Source organism: Myotis nattereri (genome assembly GCF_964212035.1).
Source record: "Myotis nattereri genome assembly, chromosome: 6".
Taxonomy (NCBI): domain Eukaryota; kingdom Metazoa; phylum Chordata; class Mammalia; order Chiroptera; family Vespertilionidae; genus Myotis; species Myotis nattereri.
This window is the reverse complement of record NC_138081.1, coordinates 63,930,856-63,946,212: the sequence shown is the minus strand read 5'-3', so window position 1 is coordinate 63,946,212 and position 15,357 is coordinate 63,930,856. Positions and strand designations below refer to the sequence as shown.

General features: G+C 42.6%; 1 protein-coding gene across 1 annotated transcript; it reads right to left on the bottom strand.

The window, feature by feature from the left end:
• Positions 1-1,134: 1,134 nt before the first annotated feature.
• Positions 1,135-8,088, bottom strand: MFSD4B (major facilitator superfamily domain containing 4B; the record flags this gene model as incomplete). The annotated part of the gene is given in 5 exon segments (XM_081094806.1): positions 1,135-1,306; positions 1,308-2,518; positions 3,843-3,959; positions 4,977-5,145; positions 7,906-8,088. Coding segments are annotated over 5 exon segments (1,746 nt in total). The 3' UTR covers positions 1,135-1,240.
• Positions 8,089-15,357: the final 7,269 nt, after the last annotated feature.

Sequence of the window (15,357 nt, the reverse complement as noted above, 5' to 3'; positions counted from 1 at the left end):
ACAATGTGATTACCCATCAGACTCAAGGAGGAGCGACTCTGGACCAGCAAGCCGCAGGTCCAGACTGTTGCAGAGGTAGGCAAAGGCCCTCCAGAGACCCCGATCATGTCCTCCTGCTAACGTAGCAACTCCAAAGCAGCTATGAAGTCGGAACACAGCATTTCCAAACCTCATTTTAACACAGAGAAAAGTCGCATAGAAAAATAATCTCCATAATTGAATGAATTGCATATTCCACTGGATCTAAGACACTGGTTGTAAAACGCAACATTTATATATGTATATGGGAAAAACCGTCAATTCAATTTGTCACAATGTTAAATAATCATTGGTTTTAAGACATCTTCTGATTTCAGCGATGTTAAAAATGTGAAAAAAAGGTTATCTTAGAATCGATGAAATACATTTAAAATGTATTCTTTAGATCATTATTCAAATAAAGTATTAAACACCGAGTCTCTTAAAATTGACATGTATTCGTAGTCTGTAGCACATTCTTGAAGCTATCAATTTTGTTTCACTTCTCATTTGAAATGAAGAAAGGGGTGGCACTTGCATTAATTTCTAGCAGACATCTTACACAAACTTTAAAACGTAGGGATTCCTAGTTTGAAAGTCGCCTCAGTTTCACTTACAGAATCAGAGATCGAGAGATGAGATACATGAGGCCTAGGTAAGTTAAGCGACAGAGTCCAGGCCATAGGGCTAGTGAGCAGCTGCCAAGGCTTGAAGCGAAGTCTCTGGGGCCCTGTTCTGTGCTCTCTTCTCAGAAATCAGACATCCAATGAGGCATTAGTGTTCTTTGGCCCAACACTACAGATAGGCTAAAACACTAACAATCTCTGTCCATTTTCAAAGAGGCTATTTTATGAAACAACTCTCTTTAGCTTTCCTGGTTAGGATACTGATGACTGATAATTTGTTCAACTAATCAATTCAACTAGATGGCTTCACTCTATTAAAACACCACCCAACTTCTCAAAAACAAATGCCTTCATTGCATGCTCTGAGAGCTGGAGACCATAAAATATTACCTAATGAGCCACAGGTCAAAGACTAGCCTGAAAGGTCCTGCTGAGACCAGTGGTTCTTTATGGAAGACTCTGGGAATTACAGAACATATCAATCAAAACTTTTCAGCATTTGCTGCACACTGACACAGGCATTTTGATCCCCAAAGCATGTTGAAAATCTGCTCATGCTCTGCTCCAACTGGCCTCTTGAGAGAACTGGCAATTACTTAAGAAAGTCCGTAAATAATCCATCCTCTCTGTGTGTTAGTCCCTCTTGTCCTGGTTTCTTGCAAGGTGATTCACAGGGCACTTGCCAGTATTAACTGGAGAGAACTCGCACACTAATGCATTTGAGTGGAACTGGTGGGAGACTTCTGCTGTGGACTCCGTCACAGTATTTCCAGATGTCTCTAGTACAGAATTCCTCATGGCATCATTCATTTCAATCACTTCAAAATCCATTTCATTCCATCTTTCTGCATCATCTTCTTCATTCTCTTCCTCGTGGTCATTCAGCCCAGAGCTAGAGAGCAACGACTGCTGGTCCTCGCTCTTGCTGTGTTCTTTTTGCTGACGACTGAGAGGTGAGGTGGCTAATTTATACATCACAGGAAATAAAACAGCAGTGGCTACTGCTGACCCCAAAGAGGTATACAAAACAACAGGCAAATCAGGATATGTTCCTTGAAGAATTCCAATGACGGCAGGAATAGCCATTTCTCCCAGGGCAGCACCAATTACAAAAAATGCTGCCGCTTTCCCGTGGATGGTCGTGTACTGCTCAATCCAAGAAACTCCGCTGGGAAACGTGGTTGCCATGGAGGCGCCATACACTGACGTTGCTATCCACAGACAAGTCGGGCTCTTGTCAAAAAGCACCAGAAATAATGACGACAGCAGGCTGCCAATGTTGCTCAACACAATCATGGTCCCAGGTTGTAAACATGTAGCAAAAAAGATTGCCAGGCCCCTGAAGGTTGCAAAGGTCCCCCAGAAGATGGAGTTCAGCCCAGCCGCTTCACTTTCGGCCATGCCGGCGTGAGTGGTTGCAAATGAGAAAACGTAAGAGCCATACGTCACTTCAGCTCCGACATAAAAAAAGAAAAACATGAAAAGGAGACAGAGAAGTGTGTTGTGATATTTAGCTCTTCGAGACCTCTGAGCAGATGCTTTTGCTTTTTCATGCTGTGAGCTTTTATTGAAAAACAGAGCAAAAATAAAGATAGACACCACAAATATATAAGTAGCAATAACAGCATAAGCCCACAGTAGATTCATATTGTCAGGTACTCCAAACAGAGCTTCTGAGTCAGCTTCAGATGACAGGTTGAGGGCAGAATGGTTAGAGCCAGCCTCGGTGTGGTTTCCAGCAGACACCGTCGTGCCCAATGCCAATTTAGCCAGCAGTGGAGCCAAAAAGGCACCCACGGCAAAACTGAAGTGTAAGGCCTGCATATGTGGGGCTCCTTTGTCCCCCCAAATAGCCAAGATTAAGACGTTACCACCTACCAATGAAAGATGAGAAAAATTATTTAATCATAACAACTTAGTAAAAAAAAAACAAACAGTTCATTAGTATTAGAAAGGAGATGAGTCTACTTTACATGGCACAAGGATTATAATATTCTAAGTTATCAAATGTTGCAACTAAGTCAATTCCATGATTAAGGAACTCCAATTCACCACCACCAGAGACCTCCAAGCATTGTAACATCAAAAACTCACAAATGGAATTCCACGAGCTGGTAAACCACTACCTCCTTGAACCAGGCACATTCTCCCAAGGCTATTTATAATACAGTTCTAATACCAGCCTGGGGGGGTGGGAAGATACGCATATGTTTATTTATAAATATATATTATCATCAGATCATGACCAAATTACCAACTCCTTCTGTACTTGCAACTGACAGCCATTTGAGGAATATTACTTATGTATATAGCAGATGTAAAACACATGTTCAGAGACTTGCACACTAAGGATTCTGCTGTGCCCGTGGCAGGAAACAAGGGTATTGTACGTCTAGCACCTGCACGTACACTATCTATACACCTGGCAAGGTGAAAGGTAAGAAGCATCAAGTCTTGAATTTTCTCTCTTTCTTTCTTTTAATATATTTGCAGATAAATTCCACTCTGTAATTTCACAACCAAACTAAGCCTAAAGTATAAAATATTTTCCTGACCTATCAAATAACAGTAGAGTGGGGGAGAGGGGGAGAAAGCTGGTTTTAGGGATGAACAAATGTCATGGACGTTATTTTGTAGGTTTTAAAACATATCAAGATACATGATACATGGAGAGGATCTCCTGCAGGAGGGTTGGGACTTTTGAGAGAAAAGGAAGAGAAGAAACATAATATATAGCACAGGTTTCTCTTAGTCTGAAAGGCAGAGTGCATTTTAAATTAAAGAGCTGCTTCTATGATTTCTCAGCGAAATAATGGTTCCTAACTTGATTCAGCCTATTGACCCACCAATTCTTCCCATACTACAACGATCCAGTTACACCCCAAAATGAAAACTTACTCATCTGCACTGAATTACCCACATGGGGAGTGGGGAACGAGTCCCTATTTGGATACTTTAAATCAATAATCTCTCACAGAACAACATTATTTAAATTCACTCTGTGGCTGGCTGCGCAAACATACTAGTAGGTGCCCTATTTGACAGAAAGAGTACTTGCCAGAAGGGTAGTTCTGACTAGGTGACCCCATAAGCAAGTCAGTAGGTCAGTGCCTGCAAGTGACAATTTAATATCATCGGCTCTGCTTGTTCTAGTACCAAGTCCCTAGTCCCAGAGATGACACCGAAAGGCTCACTGACCTGTATCCAGAATACCAATGGAAGCACCAAAGACGGACATCATGACAATCAGTAACACCGCAGTCTTACAAAATGGAACAAGATAAAGACCGACTGTGGTAGCCAACATTGACACCCCTAAGAAGAAAGGTAAAAGTCAGCTATGAGAAACAAGGTTCGTGCAAAGAGGCATGTATCAAGTCAGCACCTGAGAGGTTCAGCTTCTACAGATAGTTATTTCATTTAAAAGCTTTTAAATCTTTATGGACTATAAAAATTATTCAAACATGAATACATTTCTAGCACTGCTAATAATCACACTATATACCACAAGGCAAAGTTTTATAGCAAAACAGAGAGCTCTAAAATTATTTATTTAAATATTTCATATTTAAGAACCTAAAGAGAATTTTAGATCTGAGGTTTAAAAAAAAAAGATAAAAAAAAATGCAATTACTATAGTAGGTTGCAGTAGAAATGGATTAAATAAACTTAGTTTGGGGACTAGGGAGGGAAATCAAAGAAGTATATTCTTTCAACACATCTGGAAATCAGAGGATTATTTATGTATTCTTCAACAATAGTAAATTGTTTTCCTTTTTCCAAAGCAGTTCTATCACATTAGTCCAAAGTTTCTGTGAGCACATCAATTTATTTTAAAAAGAGTAAATTAAAAGCTTTGCCATCCATTTCAAGGGTGAGGCAGAGAGGTCTGGGGGCATCACTGGCATGGGGCAGCAGGGACAGAAATTTAGCTTATGTGATCTCGCCACTCCCCCCACCCCCTCCATTCTCAGCCCCCGGGTTAGCTTAGGCAGGTTCAAGAAACTCATTTTGATCTATAGGGACCCCAGATCTGCCTTAAACTCTGACAAGCAGAGCTCTTTGGACCACTAGTATGTGACCCAGGGGTGGTGCCTAAATGACAGTGACAGTCGGGAAGGCCGAGGACGGCTAACACACCCTGGGGCTGAGTCACCAGAGCAGCCCAGCACAGGTTCCCCGAAACGGCAGGCAGCAGGGAAACCTGACTTCTGAGGAGGCCTAACTACCCACTTCAGTTGTCAACCACTCTGCAAGCTAGTATGTTTCAGATTTACAAACAAATTATAAATTCCCTGAAAGTCATAAAGAAGGTAACATTAGTTTACTTACCCAAAAGTAGAGAAGGATTCATAATGTCAAAAAGAACTCCACCGATCACAGAGCCACTCAAATATCCCGTCGCGCGGCCCACAAAAATCAGAGACAGGCTGCTGATGTTACGGTTTACATTTGCTGCCAAATCTTGAAATGTGGGTCCCAGGATAGCGACACTCATTCCCTAAGATTTTAAAAGACAAAATGTTTTCTTTACAACCATTAAAATAAGGTCTATCTATGTGGTAGCTTTTTTCCACTAGTTTCAGTGTGCCAACTCCTACTGTTTTCCTAGTTTTAACAACTCCTAATTTTTAAAAAAATTCTTTAATTCTTTTGGCTTTTGCTACAATTGTTTCCTTTTTGGACAATACCATAAAAGACTGTTTTGTATTAACAGTTAGTAAAAAGTAACATTAAGATAATTTTTGATATAGTTTTATATACTTTGAAACATACTACATGCACAAATAGCTGACACAGAATTTAGATGTTACAATTTTTAACTATTAAACCATCAAAATATTATTCCCCCTTAGGAAACTGAACTATCAAGCAAAAGAGAGATAGATCCATAGAGAGAGAGCAGGCCAACAGCCCCAGGGGGATTGAGCAAAACAAAAACAAAAACAAAAAAAAACACAGAAAAAGAAAGAATTCATGGACATGGACAACAGTGTAGTGATTGAGGGTGGGGGAGGGGGTGCGTGGAGGTGGAAGAAGATATAGGGAGATATATAGTGATGGAAAAAACTAAAGAGGAAAAAAAATTTACTAATATATTCCAGCTACAGGTTGGGACCTCTTGTGCTAACATTTCCAGCCCAAACACCAGAAAGACAGTGGGAATGCAAAACCAGCAGCCAAATGAAGCCCTTAGGTGAGGAGGAAGACAGGAGAGGTGGGGGATGGGGAACAGGCAGCAGGATTTCTGGATGCACATGGGGTCCATCATTCCTTTGAATAACGGCAAATAAAACACACAGGAGATAAACAATTTAAACATTTATAAATCTACGTTTTTCTTCAAATAAAGCCCACACCATCAGGAGTACTATCTAGAACAGTGGTTCTCAACCTTGGCTGCACATTAGAATCACCTGGGAATCTTTTTAAAATCCTGATTTCTAGGCCTCATCTTCCGGAAATTGTTTCTCTGTTATGGGGTGAGGCCACAACATTAGTAACAAAGAAACAGAATTTCCGGAGGATGAGGCCCAGAAATCAGGATTTTAAAAAGATTCCCAGGTGATTCTAATGTGCAGCCAAGGTTGAGAAGCGCTGATCTAGAAGGCTTTCTTTGAGAATATTACATACACGTGTATACAATTACTTGAAAAATAAAATTTTACTCCAAGACAGTGTAGTGTTAGCAAGAAATAAGGGTTACTGTTGGCTTTCGGAGGAAATTTGTTGAACACTTAAAAAATGTTTCTAATTGGTCTACATGTCAAGAATAAATTTTTGCAACATTATTTACAATAGTCAAGATTTGGAAGCAGCCCAAGTATCCATTAGTAGATGAGTGGATTAAAAAGAGCTGTGGTATTTACACAATGAAAACCTACTCAGCCATAAAAAAGAAGGAACTCTTGCTCTTTGCAACAGCATGGGTGGACTTGGAGAGCATTATGCTAAGTGAAATAAGCCAGTCGGAGAAAGACAAGTACCATATGACTTCACTCATCTGTGGCATCCAATTAACACAATGAAATAACAAGCAAAATACAAACAGACTCATAGAGAGCAGACTGACAGCTGTGGGGGAGACTGGGGGTAGAGGGACTGAGCAAAAAGGAGAAAAAGCTCCTGGACACACAACAGTGTGGTGATGGGGAGGGGAGAAGGGGAGGAGAGTATAGGGGTGAAATGGTGATGGAGACCTGACTTCGGGTGGTAAATACACAATGCAGTGTACAGATGATGTAAGAATTGTGCACCTGAAACATAAATACTGTTAACCAATAACACCCCAATAAATCCAATCAAAAGGTGGGAAGAACAATTTATTCTAATTGCACTGCTCTGCTCTAAACGCTGGGCTGCACCGCCTCCCTGCCCAGCGGGAGCAGTCCCTTGGGACTGGCACAGAGGACGCCCCAGGGAGGGCAGGCTCAGCCACCCAGCTGTCATCAGTTTCTGCCTTCAAAGCATTTACAACAGGATCCGGCACATAGTCCGGGCTCATCAAGCGGGTGCAATCATTTTTCTTTTTCTCAAATCAAAATATTCTAAGAATCAGTATGGCTCAGAGAGAGACCCTAGGTGACCAGACGCGACTCTCCCCAGAGGACACACCCTCCCAACTCCCCAGGGTCCCAACATTCAGACCAGTGACTAGGGGGTAGGCTTCCCGAAATGAGGGAATGGCGGGGATTGGCAAAAGGAACTTCTAGCCTTGCAGCTTGCTCTAAGAAAAACACCGAAGAATCTGAAGGTTTGTTTGACATGGAATCGTGGATAAAATAAGAGATATGTTATTCCTGGCTCTGCCTCTTAACTACCTGTGTCGTCGGCAAAAGTCACTTTCCCTCTCTGGCTGTATTTCCCCATCCTGCTCTCACCAGCCCCAGGAAGGAAGCACACAGGGTTTGGCTGAATTGGGTGAGAAGAAGAGAAAGTCCCAGAAAAACAGTTTTTGTGTAATAATTTGAAAGGGAGGGTGGGGCAGCGATTATAGACCTGACAATCCCTTTTGTGTCTCCCCACCCTGACCCCTGCGGAGGAGGGGTAGGAAGGTTTGCTGGAGCTGGAAAATCAATTTCGCACTTGACAACAACCCTCCAAGAACAGAATTGTGCCCATTTTCCAGATTACAAAACTGAGACTCGGGCACGTTAAGGCGCCAAGGTCACACAGTTTGCAAGCAGCGGAGGCGAGACCACATTCCCTGCAGGACGCCTGCTCATGCCCCGGCCCGGGAGGGTTCCAGCCCTGCGCTCACCAGCCCCAGGAAGGAAGCACACAGGATCCCGGTGATGAACCAGCGCAGCGTGCTCCCGGCCCCGCCGCTCCGCCGGGAGGCTGCCACCGCCTCCAGCGCATTCTCCCCCGGCGCCTCGGCCTGCAGGAGCCGCTGCCCGGCAGCCGGGGGCCCGGCCCCGCGGAGCTCCACTTCCAACTCCATCTCGGCGGCTCGGGAGCAGCGGTCTTGCTGCTGTCCAGCTTCTCAGCGGGGCCTGGGCAATTCCTCGGGCCTCCAGATGAAGCCGTCGCAGGTGGCGCCACCTCCCCGGGGGCGGCCCCTTGTCAGGGCAGCCAAGTCCAACTTTGCACCCCGCAGGTGGCGGCGGGCTGCGCGCGCACCGCTCCTGCTCGCGCGGCACCAGCGCTGATCACGTGGCGGAAATGTGCTTTCCTTCCCAGGCTGCGCCGCAAACCGGCTGTTGACGTGGTTGCCTAGGAGACCGGACGCCTACTTCAGCATAGCTGAGCCCACAGAGGCCCGCGGCTGGCGCCCCTGGCGGAGCGAGCTGGAGTTGCAGCCTGGGCCCGGCGAATCCCGAGGTGAATGACGAGGCGGCAATAGGGTCCGAGGATTGCAAGGGAGGCCTTCCTGTCCGCTCGGGGCCTCTCCGAAGGCCTGTCCTTTAAACAACTCTCTAAAACTCCTCGCGCTTTCGAGACCTGTCGCTTATTGATCGCTTATCTGTCACTTAACATTTGTTGAAATCCACATGTAAGCGTTCCCGTGTACGGTCTCATTTATCCCTCATCACCACAGTGTAAGTTCTATGTTATCCTCTGGTGCAGATGGGAGGATTAAGTCATAGAGAATTCAGCCGCTTGCCCAAGGTCAGGCAGCAGGTCAGTGGCTGCATGAACAGTGTAACAGTAGCTCCTCTTGCCCAATCCCTGCAAGTAAGTCCATTTATCCAGGAATCCTGCAAATCGGGGCATGGATTTGCAGGATCCCTGGGTAAAGTTCTGCCAGCAGAGACGGTACGGTCTTTTGCTCTTTGACCAAACAGACCACAGCCTCGAAGTGTGTGAATATTTTTCTTTATCGTCTATATGAAATGTCCTTTTGCACCTTATTCTCTCTCATCCACTTAGGCTCCCAGACTACACACCTGAGTCTCATTATGAGCATTTCCCTTGCAAACATCTCTCAGGGGCATCCACTAGGTCAGTAATTCCCTTCCCAATCTGCCTCAGAAAGTACAGATGCTATGACTTAAGGGAACCTATTTTAGATTTCAGAGTCAGGAAAGGTCTCTGGGGAAAGTTTGATATGGCTGAAAAGAAAGGTATCTGTAACCTCATCACTAACAGCCCATTCTATTAAAACCAACTCTCACAAAGATTTTATTGCAGTAAAGATAACGTTTATGTTTGTGCTATGTACTTTGAAAAGTTGGAAATATTTTTTAAAAGCTCTGAAATCAGTGTGTTTTACATAATTAATTTTTTTATTAAAAATAAAAATTTACTGATTTTTAAATTAATTTTTCTTTTAAAAAGGTAAACAGAATTTCCTTTAGCTGGACTCATTGTAACATTTAAGACTACCAGGACTCTGAACCTACCATCATAATGGTCTCCTGTACTGTACTGATCAATAAAATCTTTGCTGTGCTGTACTATGATTAGCCAAAATCAATTTATCAAGAGAATAAAAATAAAGCAACCAAAAGCAAGAGTGGGGAAGGGAAGGAAAGAAGGGAAGGGACCAAGGTAGGTGCTCTCTAAGTGATTCAATCTTCCTCCAATTCTACATAGAGGAGGCCACTTATCCAGAGTTAGATACTGCTTTGCCCTGGAGCAAAGGAAAAGCTGGAAATTACAGACGGCTTTTAGCCATTCTTGTCTGATCATTGCCATCTACTAGTATTACCACACTTGATACTGCCAGCCTTCTTGGAAAATGTCCAAAACCTCTGCAGAAATCCTCGTAATGGCAAGGACTGTTATGTTGCTAAGCTAGGAACAAACATCAGTACCAGTATTTTTATTTTATTCTACTTTTTAAGCAAACTATATAAAAGCCTACCTTGATTCAGTTGTTAGTTTTTAAACACCTAGTATGTACCAGGCATTTTTCTAACAATGAAAAAATGAACACAAATTCCTTCCCTCATAGACAAGATAGACAAAGGATCTTGTCTAATGATGTCAGGGAGTGATAAGTACTCTAAAGAGGAATGCGGCAGAATAAAGTAGATAGGGTGATAGAAGGCGGTATTTTAAGTTATGGTAGTGTTGGGAAAGCCTTCTTAACTGTCCTGTGAGTCATGTTCTTGAACAATAACCTCCCTCAGCCTCACTTTCCAAATGCATGGGTTAAATTAGGTGATCTCCGAGGTTCCTTGCAATTCTGACTTGGAGAAGAGCAGCAAACAAAACCATTCCTTACTCTCATTTTGTTCCAATAGTAAAAACAACTTGAAACAGGTTTAATACCAATGAATACCATTACTTCCTTCTCCCCAGATTGGGGTTGCCCTTCCAAGTTTTGTTGTAGGTAATTATAAAAAGGGTTAGCACAAGTGCTGCATTTTAATAATTCTTTAACAAAATTATTATATCCAAAACTAGGGTATAAAAAGTCACTGCAAAATTCCATTGTAGACATTCAGGAAGGATTGAGAGGGAACCCTAGATCAGTGAAGGAAGATTTAGTCAAGTCCGAGGTAAACGAATTAAATTATTCAAAATTTGTTAAACAGTTGAGTCAGAACAGGCTTGGGAATTTGCACAGAGAAGTCAAAATGCTTAATTTTCTCTCTGCCCATCATTTCCTAGACCCTCTGATGAAGTTCAGGAGAGATTTGAGATTTGAGTCAGGATTGGGCAAGGACAAAGTTTAAGAGGCCCTACGGTGGGGACCCTGCAAAGTGGGTTAAAAAATAGTGAGTTTGATTACTTTGAGCGGAAAGTTCTCTCAGAGCAGTAGGTAAGTCCGGAAAGGCGTTTGGGGGCCAGATTCTGAAGGACTTTGAAAATCACACTGAAGACCACCCTTTGACTTTAGGAAGCTACCTCCCAACTATGTGGGCCCTCTTTCAGCCCCGGAGCAGCCATGCCAGCCAAGCTCGGCCCCCCCCCCCCCCCCCCCCCCCCCCCGATCCTGACGCTGCTGACCCACTCCGGCTGCACTGGCTGAGGCCCTAGAGCAGTGATGGCGAACCTATGACACACGTGTCAGAGGTGACACGCGAACTCATTTTTTTGGTTGATTTTTCTTTGTTAAATGGCATTTAAATATATCAAATAAATATCAAAAATATAAGTCTTTGTTTTACTGCGGTTGCAAATATCAAAAAATTTCTATATGTGACACGGCACCAGAGTGAAGTTAGGGTTTTTCAAAATGCTGACACGCCGAGCTCAAAAGGTTCGCCATCACTGCCCTAGAGAAATGCTCCCCAGATGGAGCAAGTCCATATGCTAATGTTGACATGTTTGGAAGCCATTCATTTAGTCAACAAATAATTACTGAGCACCTACTCCCCGCCAGGCACTTTTATAAATGTTGGAGATAAAACGATAGACCCAAAAACCCTACCCTTGTATAGCTTAGTCTAATGAGGAAGCCAGGCAATAAACAAGATAAATAAAATATATAGTATGCTATTGAGTAACTGCTAGCAAAGGAGAAAAATAAATTAGGTTGGGAAGGGAGAGATGAAGTGTTGGGGGGAGGGTGACAGTTTAAACTTTTTTTAAAAAATTTGTTTTATTGCTTAAAGTATTACAAAGAGTATTACATATCTCTTCTGCCCCTCCCACCCCCCCCCACCCCCCCCACCCCCCTTGACATTCTACAGTTTAAATTTTAAATGGGTAGGGAAGAGCTCACAGAGAGAGACTTTTGAGTAAAGCCCTGAAGGATTTGACAGTGATCCAAGAGGAGAGCTGGGGCAAGAGCAGCCCAGGCCAGGGTAGCAATGCAAGGACAGAAGTGGAAGGGGCAGACTGGGTCAGGAGGACAGAGCAGGAGCTACAGTCAGAGACATAACAGATGCCAGGAAGTGAAGTTTGCTGGTCATGGCAAGGACTCTTTTTGAAAGAGATAAATAGGGAGCACAAGATTCTGAGCCGAGGTCTGATGACACGCTTTTCCAGGATCATGCTGGCTGTTCTGTAGAGAAGAGACAGAAGGTACACAAGGGAAGAGAACAAAAAGCAAAAGAGATCGAGATGGCTTGCAGCCATCAGACAGGTGAGAAGTGGGAGGGGAGAGTCTGACATAATTTGGAAGTAGAGTCAGTAGGGGTTGCTGGCAGACTAGAAGTCGGTGTGAGAGAAGGAGAGGAGTTAAGGTTTTTGGTCTGTCTAACCAGAAAACTGACATTGTCATTAACTGAAATGAGGAGAGCTGCAAAAGAGGCAGATTTAGGGGGGACCATCAGGAGCTCAGTTTTAGATGTTAAGCTGAGAGATATTTTGGTCATCTAATTCGAGGTGTTAGGTTGACAGGTATAGAGGTCTGGAGTTTAAGGTAGTAATTCATCAGAAGACCTTAGGATGACATCACGTAGGGCAAGCATGTCAAATTCCGCAGCCCGTGGGCCGCATGTGGCCCACAACGAATATTTTTGCGGCTCAGCCAATATAACGGTATGTAAGAAACGTTTTAATAAAAATTTTGTAACTTAATTTTTACAATATCCTGTTATACATAATTATTAATAACGAACTACAATGTTCGCTAATGACTCATTACTATAATCATGTTGTATTCATTTCCCTTATGCACCTTACTCGCAGGTGCACCATTTCTCTCCACTAATACTAGCAGCGAATATTTTAGCAGCCGATTGCCATGTCATTAGTCTTGTACTGACTTGTTTGGTGTGAGTAACAGGAAATATTTCACTTTTGGAGAACAAGAAAAACAGGTTTATTTGCATTATGCTTATTAATTTGTGCAGTTATTCAGTGTCTGGTAAGTTAATGTTCAAGAAAAAATATTATTTTATTAAAATGTTCTATTATTTTATGTTAACAATGACTCATTTATTTCAGTCATTGGTATTCAGCATGTCTCTATAGAAATAAACCTATGTTTCAATGAAAATTGAAGCTTTTGTTTCTTTGCGGCCCACATGAACTTTAACCTTGTTTATTTGGCCCGTGTGAGCCTTTGAGTTTGACATGCTTGACCTAGGGGGTGAGTATAAACAGACGAGAGAAGGGGTTCAAAAACTAAGCCATAATGTATTCTCAGTATTTATCGGTTGGGAGATGAGCAGGACCCAGCAAAGCAGACTGAGAAGGAGTGGCTAGGAAGAGTGGAGGAAAATCAGGTAGGTGTGCTATACGGCAAGCCTGACTCAGAGATCAGGACTGATTCACTGCACCACCTGAGATGAGGATTGAAAAGTGAATATTGACTCATACTACTTAACAAAAGGAAGATAAACAATCCAATCAAAAAATGGGCAAAGGACCTAAATAGACACCTTTCAAAAGAGGCCAAGAGACATATGAAAACATGCTCAAAGTCACTAATCATCAAAGAGATGCAACAAAACAACAAGGAGGTACCATCTTGTTCTAACCTGTCAGAAAGGTTATCATCAACAAATCAACAAACGACAGGTACTGGAGAGGATGCAGAGAAAAAGGAACCCTTGTGCACTGCTAGTGGGAATGCAGAGTGGTGCAGCCACTGTGGAGAACAGTATGGAGTTTCCTCAAAAAACTAAAAATGGAACTGCCATTTGACCCCGTGATCCCACTTCTAGGAATATATCCCAAGAAAACAGAAACACCAATCAGAAAGGATATATGCACCCCTATGTTCATAGCGGCACAATTTACCATTGCTAAGATTTGGAAACAGCCTAAGTACCCATCAGCAGATGAATGGATTAGAAAACTGTGGTACATCTACACGATGGAATACTACGCTGCGGTAAAAAATAAGGAATTCTTACCATTTGCAACAGCATGGATGGACCTGGAGAGCATCATACTAAGTGAAATAAGCCAGCTGGAGAAAGATAAATATCACATGATCTCACTCATTTGTAGAATATAATGAACAACATTGTGAATATTTCTCTCTTCTCCGCATCCAGCGCAGCTAGAGAGTGGTCTGGTTCCTGAGTAGGGGCTGCTGGGGATTGAGAAATTGAAAGAAAGAGACAGACACAGAAATGGAAGGAAAAAGCTGGGGCCTGGTGGGACAGCTGTCCTCTGATGGAGAGACAGTGACCCAGAGCCAATACAGCATGTTTATTTTATACAGCAAAAACCAGGAAGTTTTACTAAAGGTCAAGACAAAGGAGATTATGCGCATTCTTGGGTGGGCCTGAGTTTTTAAACTGGTGCTTGGCTGGATTTAAATAGCAAAACCCACCCCTTGGCACCTGGGCTGAAGGTCAAGCTGACAACACTTCTGCCTTTTGGCAAAGCGTGTTTCCAGGACGGGGCTTTGCCAACGCCACTGGATTCAGCTGACAATAACTAAAGAAATGCCCATGTGCCTTCTCAGGTGCTGTCTCCACAATATAAACCGATGAACAAAAAATAGAGCCAGAGGGGGAAAAATATTCTAGAATAGGAGCAATCCTGTTATTTGCAGATTTTTAATATTTCCTATAACTTTTGTGATATCATTCTATGTTAGTATAGTTTTAGTAATATTATTATACTTAAAATCCTTTTATTCTTGAAATATTAATGTTTATTGTGTGTAATATTATTACATGTAAGATCATTTTTCTTGAATAATTGGTGTTTATTGCATGTAACATCATATTTAAAATTGTTTATCTTGAGATACTAAAAAAAAAGTGACTTGGAATTAATGCTGTGGAGGCCAGTGGTAACCTTGAGAAAGGCAGTTCAGTGGAGTGGATTCAAGAAAGACTGGGAGGAGATAAAATTGGAGAGACATTTAGGTAGAAATTTCTTTAAGAAATTTAGGTAGAAATTTCTTTAATAAATTTTTTTTGTCTTTTATAAATGAATGGAAGGAAATGAGGCAATAGCCATAGGGGGCATGTGGTTTAAAAGAGATCTTCCCTCTCCCCCAAGCTGTGATGTATATAATACACAGCTTGTATACATGCTGATGGAAATGATCCAATAAAGAGAGGGGAAATGATACAAGAGAGAACAGACAGTTGAGGAAACTGGAGATATTTAATTTGGGGAAGGTGATGTAGGGGCAACTAGGGAGGGGAATATTCAGGGAGCTGATCAGAGTCTTGCAGATCCCAGGGTAAGGGTTAAGGAGGAAAGTAGAGACTGAAGAGATCTGACTGAGACAGAACGGGGAATGGGAGGGAATGGAGGAGGCAATGGGAGGATGATCTCCAAGTTGAAGAGCAGGCCCAATGGAAGGAAGGAAGAGGAAGTAAAGTAATAGGACACTGTGATGAGAGAGAGGAATGTTGGTATTTAAGACTTCAAAGATGAAGCCATTTCCAGAGATGACAAG